At 30.7% G+C, this 14,607-nt stretch overlaps 2 protein-coding genes across 3 annotated transcripts in view; one reads left to right on the top strand and one right to left on the bottom strand.

Moving 5' to 3' along the window:
- Positions 1-508, top strand: part of LOC117177029 (piggyBac transposable element-derived protein 4-like) — a 10,790-nt gene extending 10,282 nt beyond the window's left edge. Inside the window, exon 3 of the mRNA XM_033367487.1 lies at positions 82-508. The gene's annotated coding sequence lies outside the window, so the exon portion shown is untranslated. The remainder of the gene's footprint in view (positions 1-81) is intronic.
- LOC117177030 (lysophosphatidylcholine acyltransferase) overlaps positions 1-14,607 on the bottom strand; it is a 66,233-nt gene that overhangs the window by 34,530 nt on the left and 17,096 nt on the right. The window contains exons 3-4 of one of the 2 annotated variants that reach the window (XM_033367489.1): positions 7,142-7,287; positions 91-308 (exon numbers count right to left, since the gene is read on the bottom strand). In XM_033367489.1, coding sequence (XP_033223380.1) covers positions 91-308; positions 7,142-7,287 — 364 coding nt within the window. The remainder of the gene's footprint in view (positions 1-90; positions 309-7,141; positions 7,288-14,607) is intronic. The other variant, XM_033367490.1, reaches the window with a different exon arrangement.

Here is a 14,607-nt window from a genome sequence, read left to right as displayed (position 1 = left end):
AAATTTCTAATTCGCATATTTTTATTGTGGACCCTACATTACAAGTGTTAAGATTTTATTTATTTAATTTATCACAAAAAGATAACGTACTGCCGAAAAAAGGGATGTTTGAAGTCTCTGCTTTGGCGACGATACTTGGTCCGCCGAGATAAACGACCGGAAGTGCATCGAAGAAAGAAGAATGGGGTGCTAGGGCCAATATTGGGGCGTCCTTCGTTGCCGCTTTTTCACCTTTGACTTTCAGATGATGAAATCCGCCGCAAATGAAGAGAGCCCTCATTATCCAGCAGACCACCACTCGCATGTCTCTGTATGTTTTATTAACCAACGCGGAAAACTTGAATGAAATTCCATTTATTGATTTCCAATCGTTTTCCCGTTATATGTATGGATCTATTTACGCAATGAATTGCTCTCCAATATATCCAGTTACATTAATTTTTTTTATATTTATTCAATACGATAACATGAAGTTCTTTCATAATTTCTGCATTCCCTTCAATAATATTGGCACAAGAAATAATAGCTACATCTAATTGTGGACGTCAGCATGACATGGGCCTCTATTGCAGGTTCTAGTTTAGGAAATTTTCGCGTTTTTCTAAATCAGGGTCAAAGTGATCATTTTCCTATTTGAGTGGGGGATGAAACTAGGACCAATATTGAATCTATCGGTATACTATACTCATGTCGCAGAATCAACTGGAAGTAGATAAATTTCATATTCAAAAAAATTTGCCAACTTTAGATGCATTTTTCTCAAATTGCTGAACATAATGACCCTTTTCATGCAGACGCCCACAATCGTTGCCTAATGTGTTAAAGAATATTTTTGCATCTGGATACTTCGAAGAGGTTTCATAAAACTAAAAGTCCGAGACAACAACTCTGAGCGTATTCTAAATTATTTTCAAAACATTACAAACTGTTCAAAACGGACGACTTAACAAATTAAAAAATGCTGTATTATTGAATAGCGATAAATAGCATACCTAAAATTAATATTTTTTTACTAATCATACTTCCACACAAACTTCTACAAATTCAGATGTTTGTAGTTAAGTTATTGATGACAAAAGCATTGACGAAAAAGAATCTTTGTTTAGAAAATTACTTTTGATCTTTCGGAAGATTAAAAAAATTTTTTCAATTAAAAAAGTTCAACATCGACTTAAAAAAGATTGCACAAGTGATTAGAAATATAATTTAAGAATAACCTAAAAAAGTTTGATTCAGAAGTCATCCAGTTTCAAGAAAACATAGGAAAAATCATTTTTTGTGCTTGAGGTGTATATCATTGCCAACATTAAATGGTGATTATAAATACAATTTTTCAACAGAATAAAGAAATAGCTGCTTATAAAAATATTTCTCTATTGCATTTACTTTCAATTCAGAAAAAGTCGCTTGAATTCACATGCATTTAGTAAAATTTGTCAAATTCAAGTATTTAAATTTAATTCACCTAGAATTCAGCCTCTTTAATTGAATTCCGTGTAAATTAATTCTCTTGGAATTCAAGTGAATTCACTTGAATCTACTTTTCAATAATTTGGTTTCAGCTGAATTCACTTCCCAAGATTTTCGCTATTCGTCCTACAAAACTGCTTTATTTTATTTTTTAGCCTTTTTTGTGCAAATCTAAAATTGATGCAGTAACCTAATTTAATACTGCCCTTTCGGTTAGGAGAATCCATTAATTACTTAAGGATTTTTCTTGTGGAGGGAAGGGGCTTAAATTTTACGAATCCTTACTTGGTGGGGGGAGCATTTCTTACATAAGTTTCATTTTTAAATTATTTTACAAACATATTTCAATTGACACCTGCTTCGGTGCTCCCTGGAAAGCTTTCAAATCCTTAAAACTCCCTTGAATTCTTTTGAAAGTTTTGCAAAACTATTAAGATTGTTTAAATCATGTAAAAATTTCTTGAAATTCCTTGAAATTAGAATCCTTTGTAACTTGCGAGACTCATACTTAATTAAAATTTGTATAAATCGTTTGAAATACACCTAAACTTTTTTTATTCCCTGCAATCTTTTAAAACCCCTCAAAATCTAATAAATCCTTAAAAAGCTTTGGAAATCTGGTTAAATTCGGCAAAAAATGAATTACTTGAAATAATTTGTATTCATTTGAAATACCCTAAAATCCTTTAAAAACTTTGGATATTCATTGAAATTACTGGAAATCTTTAGAAATCCTATTTAGAGTGAAAATAATTTATATATTGATAAAAAAGATAAAATCTTACGTAAGAAGTAAAATTTTTAAAATCATCCTTATGTCATTAATGGACGTCTCCGTATCAAATTTCACAATAGGGAGGCTACTCAAGTGAATTATATGACTACATATTAGGAAATTATCGTCACTTGTTTTGTATAACTTTTATAAATTTTTTTTCTTTCTAAATTCAATAGCTATCTGCATTTTGGATTATTCACCTGTCACTTTAGAAAATTTAAGGAAAAATATAAACTCCTTTCTTGAGGTTTAGGTTTATAAACTTCTATTTTATAAATTACAATGAAAAATGTTTGTTCATAAATCCTAACTGAAAGAAAGGCGTTTATGGTTGTTTTTTTTTCTGAAAATTGGTAAAGTCGCAAGTTACTAATCCGAAATGCAGATATTTGGATAGAATATAGGACGGCGGAATTTTTTACTCTGATCATGTTACATTTTTTGAAACATGAATGTTGAAATTGGACCATTACTCTCAAATGCATTAAATAAGTACAGAATTTAGAATATAGGTATTTAGAGTCTAAGGCGGTATTAAAAATACACGCTTTTTATGTAAATTATAAATGAACAAAGTGAAATGTGGTTTCAAAATGCACGACTCACAAACAAATGATAAGAGACTCCCGTGTATATACTAATTACCTAGGTTGAGGTCAGCTACGCAAGACAGTGCAAATACAGACGTACAAATTGTGCAGTGCAAGTCAATTGATAACAGATGCCAACTGAAAATTCAATAAGGTATGCGTGACATTGAACGTATCGATTTGATTCTAAATAATTCAGGAGCCTCAAACCACACCGGTTATTATTGTCTCAAATTTCAAACCTAAAGACACATACAGATCCGATTTCTATCATAAGTCCATTTCGAGGTCATTTTTGCATTAAAACTGAAAATACTTTCAATGTCAAAGAAAGCTCGACTCGTGTCAATGATGACGCAGACAGGTATAATTAATTTAACTTTACATGTTCTTGCAGTCTTCAGTGATCATTAGTGCTTTGTATTCATTAAACACTATTGAAACGTCTCTTTTATTTCTAAAGGAAATATAAATGTTCTCATTTTAGATTCAAGACTAATTATTTTATAGTTAGAGAGAAAGCTGTTAAATGAGTTATTCATTCTCATTTTTTAAAAGGCCTGTCCTTTTAAATGGTAAATTTCTGTTAACGACGTTTACCGACATTTAGAGCATTCACGGGTTCGAGTCCATGCTAAATGCACATAATAATATTAATTCCATCAGTTTAGTAATTTAGCCCGGATCTGACCCGCGAATGCTTTAGATTTCGGTAAATGTTGGTAACAGGAATTGGATTAAAGCTTGTGTTTATTATTTTTATGAATTTAAATACCACTTGTTAATAAATAATTGTATGAACAGTTCGATTATTTTAAGTTTAACGGGTTAATAATTTAAGATTATAATGGGCAGAAGCGAGAAGCCTATTTTATATTGTTATTAGCACTGTGTTAGAAAAAATTGTGTTTAGTGGTATTAAAATGCAGTGCAAAGCAGAAGCTATTAGACAACTATAGTGTTGTACAGGGTCAGCCAAGTGCGAAATATCTGCAGGCCACTCATGTTGAGACTTTGGGTTCAATTGCACTCTCCGTATTAGGAAAATCTCGTCTACTTTTCTTCCTAAGAAAATCCAGTCTTTAGCAATAAGTCATTGACTTTTTAAAAGTTTATCGCCAAGGTAAACTGTCACCTTGAATTCTGAATTGATTATTTATAATTTGAAGGGGATATCAAATCCGCGCAGTGAGAGAAATCTAGCGAACAATCATTAACCGTTTTGGATCATTTTTTTTTTGTAAAAAAAAGCTTAAGAAACTGTAAAAAATTGCAATTATCTACACATTATAAATCGACACTTGCGAAAGATAATTTGCCATTGAACAATGAACAAATAATATTTTTCTTCAAAATTCATTTGATGAAAGTGGATATTTTCTAATTCTCACTATTTTGAGATTTTCATTTATTATATTTCAAGTAATTTGTATCTATATAAATAATATAATGGAAAATCATTGTAGTAGAATTATGACTATTTTAATACTAGAAACAAATTTGATATATTTATGGGTATAATTTGAATTGGCTTAGCCATCATAAGTTGAATACTATATGTAATTAGCCAATACAATTTATGATTATTATGAATAAATTTCATATAAAATTTAAAATACGAATGTTTAGAAAAAATTGAAAATGACAATTTTGAAAACTATCTTTGAGCCATTATATGTCTTTTTCTGAACCCAATTTTTATAATATTCTTATACATAGCCTTTCTGTAACTATTATGATCAATTATTTTGTGCTATTTAGCAAAACATATGGGAAAAATTGTTTATAACAATCATAATATGAAGCGGGGAGAACTTCATGCTGCCAAATCTAAGCAAACTAAATTTACAGGGAATCTTTTGAAGACATTGAAATAATAAATTTTAGGGTTAAAAATTTCAAAATCCTAATTTATTCACCTGCATATGTATTAAAAAGACTTAACGTTTCAATGACCAATCGAACGTTGTCCATTGTTAATACAAAATTTTAAACAACAACATTCTGCATTCGTTTAAAAATTGACTTATAATAATCATACAATTTATTAAATAATTGCATCTGGGGTGAAAAAAAGACTAAAATTTAAAAAGAAAAGAGTCTCTTCGTGTCGAAAAATGACCTAATTCTGCATTTGTTTAAAAATTGTTTGATAATAATTATACAATTCATTGAATAATTTCATCTGGGGGTAAAAAAAACTAACTTTAAAAAAGAAAAAATTTCTTTGTGTCGAAAAATGACCTAATTATGCATTTGTTTATCAATTTTTTTGCAATAATTACAAAATGTATTGGAAAATAATTTGTAGTGTTACGATAAAGCTAGGCTGGTCAATTAAAAATACACTGAAAAGCAATTTTGATTAAAACGCCAGAATTATGTATTTGCTTATTAACTTTGGTTATAATGTAATCTTACAATTTGTTGGAAAATAATGGATAATAATAAAATTACGATGGGCTATGTTAGAGTCGATTAAAAATACTAACATTTAAAAAAACCATTTGTTTTATTAGAAAACTTTCTAAATTATGAATTTACTCGTAAAATTTGTTTCTGATAATCATAAACTTTATTGTCGAATAATATCCTAGAGTTAATATTATGCTGAACTATAGAGTTGGAGCGTTAAACCTAAAAATAGGCTCCAATTATTAAGAAGACCTGAAACTTGGTATATGTGTTATTGTTGACCCGGAAAACATAGGATGGGGTGTGAAAAGATTCCAGAAATTTGTTTTCCAAAACAAAACAGGAATTTCTTTTTAAAATCCGGTATTTTTCTAAAGATGAAATCCAGAAAAAATTTGAAATAACTTGAAAACTGACAAAATGGCGGCTGTTTTTCTAAAAATCTGACGTTTCGTTTTATTCTCAAATAATATGCGAGATACGGGAAAATATTCAAAGTAAAAGTTGTTCTGCTTAAAGAGACTTGCAAAAAGTTACAATTTCCCGGATTTTTTTGGTAAAAATAGAGCTTTTTCAGGTAGAATAACATTTACTTCGAACTTTTTTCCCGTGTCTCGCATAATTCTTGAAAAAAAAACAATTTTTGCAGAAAAACAACAGCCATTTTGTTAGTTTATGTGCTGTTTCAAATTTCTTTCTAGATTTGGAAAATTTAGAGAAAATCAACAATACAAATAAAAAGCTCAATTTTCTTTATTATTTTTAAAAATAGTAGATTTTCCAAAACAAGATTTTCTGTTTTGTTTTGAAAAAAAAGTTTACAAATTTTTTCGCACCTTATTCTAAAATTTTTTTTAGGTAAAAATAATACATAAACCAAGTTTCATGCCTTATTAACAATTTGAACCAATTTTTGATCATTGTCGTTGTACTGCGCCGACTAATAGTCGATTATATAAATCCTAACATTGTAACAAAGAACAAATTTTCAGATTTTTCCCACTGTGCGACGATGAAAAATATTCATAAACCTTTGTATAAGGAGAAAAATTTCTATAATAGAATATGTTTTATTTATAACAATGTTATTTTTATATTCTGAAGGCCATATAAAACTTATTCGATTCCTACCTTATCGACATTTTTCGCCTAACTCAAGTCCACACCGAAAGTTTATAACTTAAAAAAATATATTTTTGGAAATTAGATAAGTGTTAAATGGCCTTGAATATAACATTCAACTTAAGGTGTTGAAAGAAAACTTTTCCATCAGAGTGTATGAAAATTATTTTTACCTATTTTATTTATGTTTTTTTTCTTACTTCAATAAATGAAGTTAATAATATTTCTCCTGCAAAATTTGGAGATCTTAACTTACATTTCTGAAACGTAGAATAGAAACACTGACCTTGCACATGTGTTCTAGTTCATGCACATGCTGCCAAAGAAAGTAAAAGCACAAGCAAACATCAAGAAAGCAGTATAATTAATTCTTCAGTTGAAAGTCAAGCTCTAAGTCAAGTTGCAGGTATTTTTGAAATAATTAAAGTTCAAATATTTACTCTAAACATATTGCTCAGGAAGATTTTTCTCTAATATTCTGAATTCAAGCATTTAAAATACGAGGGGTAATTATAGTTTAGAAAACACTTTTGCCTTTCACCCATTACTTTAATGATATTAATTTTTCGATTTAACGTTTTGAAAATTCCGGAAACGTGGAGCTATCTGAAAGCTAGAATTGCTATATGACTTTATTTTTGGCTAGGTAGCAAATTAAGATTCACTGTGAGCTTTTTGAATTTTTGCAAAATGTCACTTAGCATATTTCTTGAATGTTTTAACGTCTATAGTATTTTATCAGATAACGGGATATTGTTCGACTTACCGTCTCCATCCCTGAATAGGCGCTCTCCGAAGATCTTCTTCGGACAAACCGTGAAGTCCTAAACAAGCCAATAACCAAGCAATTATTACTAAAGCTGTGATTGCAGCCAGTCTAAATGGCAGCAAGGCCACTGTCAGAAACGCCGTCTGGAAAAGAATTAATATCAATATTTAATAATGTTTATTTTAACTGATAATAGTTATTATTTATAATTTTTCACTGAGTCAGATGTCATGTTAAATTTGTCGATGATTCCATACACTAATTTTTAAATAACATTTATGTGAACCAAAAAAAATTAATTTAGAAAAGAAAAATTAATTTAAAAAAATGTTAAATTTGAATAGTAAAAAATTTTTAATTCTGTAAGAAGGATAGTAAGGATAGTAACTTAAATTGTTTTATATGTTTTAGAATTTTTCGTCCTACTTTTCTAACTCACCATTGGTTATATTATTTAAGTCCTGTGTGGATAGGCTATTATAAAAGAACAAGGAGAATGCTTTCATTTCAAAAGTGTCGGCTAACATCTGACGTATAATATATCAAAATAGAGTTCTATAATTTGCTCGTTAAATAAAATAAAGCTACAGATGAAGAGTAGTTTTCAGAAGTAGAAAAAGAGGTTTATGAGATATGGACATTTCTTGCACACCCGTTGGAAAGTCATCGTTCGCTAACATCACTCGTTATATTTTCATGGTAACTTTAACATACTTTTATACTTTCTAGCACTTCCTGGCTAAAATCCAATACCTCATCAGCGTATTCTTCTGCTAAGATGATATAATAAATCGACATTTAAACACTGTTATGTTGCAGTTTATCTGACACCTTTTAGAATTGTGGATATTATTAGTTTTTTTGTAAATTACTTATTTACATCAAAATTTTAATTGAAAACTGGTTAATTATATGGATAATTTATTTAATTATAAATTACTTTAAAAAAGTAAAGAGCTTATTTAATAACTTACACTAATCGTATATACAGTGATACTTATTTTGAAACTGTTGTTTCAAATAAAGAATCAGTTTCCGAGTTTAACAGATAACAATTTCTGATAAAAATTAGGATTGAAGTTTTTTCAAAGAGACTACTTTATTAAATTCAAACGATGATAAAAAAATGTATTTACATGGGAAAAGAATTTTTTTCCGATTTTTCTTGCACATGTTGCCACTGTCGTTTGTAGAATTTGATATGAAATTCTGACACTAAGTCAAAAATAATCTTCATATAAGTGAAATATGGATATACTATGAAAAAATTATCAATTTTAGGGAATTTTTGCGATTTTTTAATTTCATAAACAAGTTTATTAAAAACAAAACAAAAAAAAAGATAAACTCAGAGTTTCTTTCATAGGTCCTACCTATATTTAAAGTTTAATTTTTTTAATTTGAAAGCTTCAAAGACAATGAAAAATTCGAGTCTATTACTGTGTACAAGCACAATTTTACGTTCCTTAATTAGTCATGGCTTAATTAATTCCGAAAGTTACAAATTAAAAAACATCTGCACACTGCGCGGGTACAGTTTAATCGGGCGCTTTGCTCGCAAGGTTGAGCGCGCCTAGGGGGCGCTGTCTTGACTCGCGCTCGGTTTATATCTCAGCGAGTGGCTACTCACTGCCTAATCTTTTAAATGCGGCAAACTGTATTGAATTCCATAGAGATTTCCAGGATTATTTGAGATTCTACAGATTCGGCTAATCTCGACATGTTTTGGATTCAGTCGGTTGTTCGTTGCACGAATAGGAATGTATTTCGGGATGCTCCACACCACTTCACCTTTGCCAACACATAGCCAAATATTTCCAAATTTCTCACGAAGGCGACATTTTTGAGAGATTTCCAAGAATTCCGTCCAGAGTTCTCTGAAAATTTTCCACGCAGCGATCTAAGATTTCTTAGTGAGTAGCCCCCCGGATCTCAGTGTAATGTATATGCATTAATTTATTGTATATGTATAGTGTATACATTATACACAATATCCGTGTAGAAATTTGCTGAGTTAGTTCTGGCTTATTCTTCATCCAAATAACTTCATTTCCTTTATGAGAATAATATAGTAGTTCACTCTTTAATTCATTATTAATCTTTTTCCCTTAAAAATTGCCATTTTTTTTTAATTATTTAATTATATCTGTAATAATTAACATTCCGATTATTATAACATTTTCCCATTAAAAATGCGATTACGCAGGCGTTTTTAAAAGTAAAAATTTGTTTTTTAGACTTCTGTTTTGTATCTAGCGTTGATTTGCAGATTTGAATCTTCGATTTTTTAAAAATCATTTTTACAAAATTCATCCGCAATTATGTCTCTACTTTATCGTTCATGTAAATAAATGTTGGTTTGCACTAATATTGTTCAACATGTCAAGATCTCACATCTATCATAGGATATACACTAGAAACTTCCATGTGTATCTCGAGAAAAAGGAATTTCAAAATAGCGAAACTATTGTCGATTGAATCCCTCTCACATAGGAAAAAATCCTCCCCAATCAGGTTTCAGGAGACCTAGTTATTAAGTTATTCAAAAATAACCTAAATCCAAAGATTCCGGGCTGAATCGATACAACTGAAATATATTATAAATAAATTCAAAAGACGTTTTACATTAATGAATAACGTTAAAAAATATGAGTACATTGATTTTTTAATACTTAATTATATATCCTATATTAAACAAACAATATACAAATAAAATATAGTCTCGTCCAAATCACGGTTACTGAAAAACTGTAGCTATTTTCCCGGGTTGATGGTACATGAGTTTTGTAGGCCTTATTAAAAGGAACGATTTTTTTCCTTCATTTTTTTTTGTTTCGCAATTGCATTTTCGACGTTTAAAAGAAGGACGGTGAGATCACAAAATATTTCAAAGTAACTTTTATAGGTCTTTTTCAAAGTTCTACTTTCTTTTGTAGAGTTTTTTCATTTCACATTGTTTGGCTGAAAATTTTCATTTTCGATTTTCGGGCTCTGTGTATATTGCATAAATTGTCCGCAAAATGGAATTTTTTATTTGGTGGTAAGTTGATGAAAACCGTAGAAGTCGAATTTTACCTGCAAATTATACCTTCTCATATAGATGAGAATGTAGAATTGTACAATCTTTAATATTTCATTTTGATGGTGATAAGTTAAAATTGTTCAATTTTGCAGATAAAAAATTTGAAATAAAGCAATGCAAAATGCTTCTTAGGAGCCTTTCAAAAATACATAATGCCTTTAGGTAGCAGGGGGTCACCTGAGCGTTACGCTAATCTTGAGTTACATACACTAACTAGAGAAAAAGCGTGCAGTTTATGAAAGGGGGAAGGGGAAAAATTGTCAGAAAAAATGTCACGTATTTTTTGAACGGAAACTTATTTAATACTATTGGATTCCGATTTTTCGCGAATAAATTAATTTTACTTGATACTTTATTCTGTCATTTGGAATCACCTCATCAAAATTGTTCAATTTTGATGGGTTTCAATTTGAAAGACTATTTACTTTGAATTCCCTAATTATTTATTAAAAGAAAACTTCAGATAATACTTAAATTTCCGTAAAGTTTTACATAATTTAAAGCAATGAAGTCTATAAAAAGTAGGTTAATAAACAAATATTGTCATCAAACTGATGGAATGAGAACAATTATAATGTTCCAAATTCGAAAGTGAGGATCTATACCACAGGTTTCTAGAAACGATACTTGATTTTGTACAAAGGAAATTAGCATAAATTAAAATATCGAATCTGTATACAGGTATATGTATTTTCAGAAGCCATACATGATTTGTCCTCTTTAAGCTTAACAAGTGTAAGTCAAAAGAGTCAAAAGAGTCAAAAGAGGGAAAAGAGTGAAAAGAGTGAAAAGAAGGCCAAGGTCTAGGGTAACGATTTATCGAACTGCTTAGATCGCTTTGAGACAGGGTGAGACAGACACATACAGATTTTTCGGATGCGAGGTCTGAAAGGAGATCTATACCTGCAGTGCCATGAGTACCGTACGACCGTCCGTTCCGTTATTCTCATCTGTGGCATCGATTCACCAATGTAGGAACACCCATTGGTTTACCTGTGTACGCCAGAGGTGCACACCTGTTTCGAATGTTTGTCTGTACTTTACTCCACTAACACAGACACTTCGTAGCACTGACTGAGTGAATTTGACCCCACTCTCTAGATCGAGGTTACTGTCGACTGCCTGTCGAGGCTTACGTTTTCTCCCCAAACATATTTACAGAACTCTACATATAGGAGGTGTACGAATTCTTTCGTGAAAGCAGACTTTTCTTGGACAAATTTGTGTATCTTTTTCATTCAAGAGAATCTCAAGAATGTTGGGAAGCTCATTTGAATGAGAAGAGCACGTCGTCAAAATGTATTTGTTCTACTGCAATGCGTTCTCGTTAAATTTTTGAAGATGTAGGCTGTAGAGGAAAGTTGCCTAAATCGGGCCACATTAGGTGACCCCCTTAATATTTGTATATTAAACCCAGCAAAAAAAAAAAAGAATTTATACGGATTGGGCCGAATTAACATTTTTGAATGCGCGTGAATTCATATGAATGCGTGATCAAGGTAAATTCGAAAAAAATGTAGAAGAAGTACATGCGTCGAGACCTGAACCAGCGATCTCTTGTGTATCAGTCCACATTGTTCCCACTAAGCTATACGGGACTATTTACTAAATATTTAATAAAATTTCTATACGCACCGCATGTTGATTTTCCTATAACGGATTGAATAGATTAGCATTTTCTGAAATGCGTGGTGACGAATTGGGGAGAATTTGAGTACGTATTTGACTCTCACGAATTTAGACGCATTAACCAATATTGAAGCGTTTGCGTGGTTACGCATGGAAGTGAATTCCCTGACTTCAAATATTTGCACCGTATTTGTACGTATAAAAAGATTCGAAATTGAAACACTGTCTTCTGGAATTAACACTCATTGACACACTGGTCATTAATTGCCTATAGGCAAATACATGCTTAGTACCCTTATAGTTTATTACGAAAGGATTTTTTTTACAGTGCAGGCTAATTTACAAAAAAAGGGAGTACAAATTATTTTCGTAACATATACATTATTTCAGCCCTCTTCAATGACGATGAAGCGGGACTGAAGGTCTGTAGTTACCATAAGTTACCATAAATTACCATAAATTACCGAAAATTTTGCATAATTTGTGAAACTAAAATTTGACAAGTAAATATAAGACAGTATGAAACAAACTTTATGTCAGCAATAAGTTATGAAAATATATTTTTGGCAATGCATCATGGATTATTATGATTCGGAATTTCCTGACTATAGTGAATCATGTTTGTGGGATTTTCCCAAATTATAAATTAATTCTGTTAGCCGAATCAATTTCGAATCGCGCAGGCAGTTCATGCTCATAAATTTGATGATATTTATAAAATTCGTTAAGATATTTTTTCACCAATGCCAATGTTTTTTCTTGAAGTCGGCATTTTGGAAATAATCGATACTCTTCATTTTTTGTAAACTACTTCATTATTTTTCTACCAAAAGGTTATTAAAACTTGTAAATTAGGTCCTATTCGGTTCTTTATCATAAATTGTATTGTTGAGAAAAAAATAAATCTTTGAAGATTTTATGCATATTTTTTGCAAAAATCTTGGAAATAACACGAGATAACTTTGTCAAACAACATTTTTCGGCAATCGCGTAAGATACGTGTCGTCTTATTTCTTTTGAAAAACAAAATATTTGAGTAGCGAATGATTCTGTTACTTGAGCATGGAAATCCACTTTTAAATAATTGACAATGACAACTAGACAAAACCCATTTCATTTTTTCTCCACTCTACTTTAAAAATAAACAAGTTAAAATCTTGCTGCCTACTTGATCCAAATGCAAGAAGTAAAACTTCAGTGGCGAATTTGGTGAGGGTAAAAAATTAAACTATCACATTAACATGTCGACTTAGAAAATATACATATTTATTACCAACTTTACAATGGGCAATTTACAATTCTAGAAGTGATGAGGTAGAATGAGCATTAAAAAAATGAGAATGTTGTTCATCATTTATTTACAATAAATTCTCATTGATTTTCGCATCCACCGATTTCCTGACCTGCTGCCCCCCCCCCCCCCCCCCCCCCCCCCCCCCCCCCCCCCCCCCCCGTATTTACTCGACTGTAACTTCGGAAATCTCCGACGCGTCATGCGGGACCGCTGCGAAGATTGCCGAATGTGACGCGACCAACACGCTCCATCATCAATTCTCTCTTTATTTGAAAGTATTTTTTCTCTCGAGGTTTAATTTCGCAATTTTGGTCTGTTGGTGAACACAAGATATCTAATGGAAGGTTAAATTTGTGGTGATCAGCGACTTGATCAACGAGAAAGTTTTATACCCCAGCATCATATATTACTTTAAACTGTATCAATATTTGTTGCTTCGCATAATTATTAAGAAATTTGCAATAATTATCATAAATTTCCAGGAACTTTTCAATATAATTTTTATAATTTTTCTAGTAAGTTTATACAAATTTTGGGAAATTTCAAGTTATTTTTGTCAAGTTTCAGGTAATTTTTAAGAATTTAATTTCCTAAGATGGAGACCATGTCTCTAACTTATTCTCTGAGTTTTTAGCATATGTCGAAGTTTCTATGAAAGCACCGCCAGGCAGCTTATTTTTTTTTGTAGGAAATAGTGAAACCATTAGGATACTTAAGAAAATTTTTCAGTTTTTAGGGTTAAAGTTCGTCTTGGGTGTATCTCACAGTTTCTCATCTATTCTGGCATTTTTGAAGGATGTCATGTGTCATAAATACGGAAAGTTATCACCTGCAAATGAAAGTCTTGTTTAAATACTATTCATTGATTGATAAAAAATGGAATTTGTTTTGGTGTCTGTCTGTCGTTGTCGTCGTGGTCGTCAGCGCATACACGGTATCTTTCTACGGAATTAGCGGATTAGATTTCCGTTTGGTAAACTTTTTTAAGGCCCAACAAAATAAGGAATTCATTACCCTGCTATTTTTTACCAACGGTTTTGGTTTTATCCATAGAAAATGTTTGGTTTAAAAAATAAATAAAAAATTCCATTTTCCAGCAAAACTATATGAGACATGAAACAAATTTTAGAAGCAAAATATAATTCTCACATATATGAAAAAAATGTTTTTGGAACAATTTTTTCGAAAAAAAGTACACAAAAAAAAGTAATTTACAACAATTTACCAAAATTGTGGCTTTTATTTGTAGAAAATTATATTTAATTTGCAAACAGATAAAATTAATATTGAGCGCCAAATTACCCAACAGGTAGGGTGAGTTCACGCATGTGGAATCTTTTGCAAGACTTAATAATCAAGTAGTGTTTTTAATTGACATACATTTAGTTTTTCTCCTGAATAAAGCAAAGCTAAGTTAGTGATCTACGTGTTACATATTTTGCCCTTACATTATCGAAA

This window comes from Belonocnema kinseyi, chromosome 7 (assembly GCF_010883055.1).
Source record: "Belonocnema kinseyi isolate 2016_QV_RU_SX_M_011 chromosome 7, B_treatae_v1, whole genome shotgun sequence".
Lineage (NCBI taxonomy): Eukaryota > Metazoa > Arthropoda > Insecta > Hymenoptera > Cynipidae > Belonocnema > Belonocnema kinseyi.
This window is presented reverse-complemented; position numbering and strand designations above follow the sequence as displayed.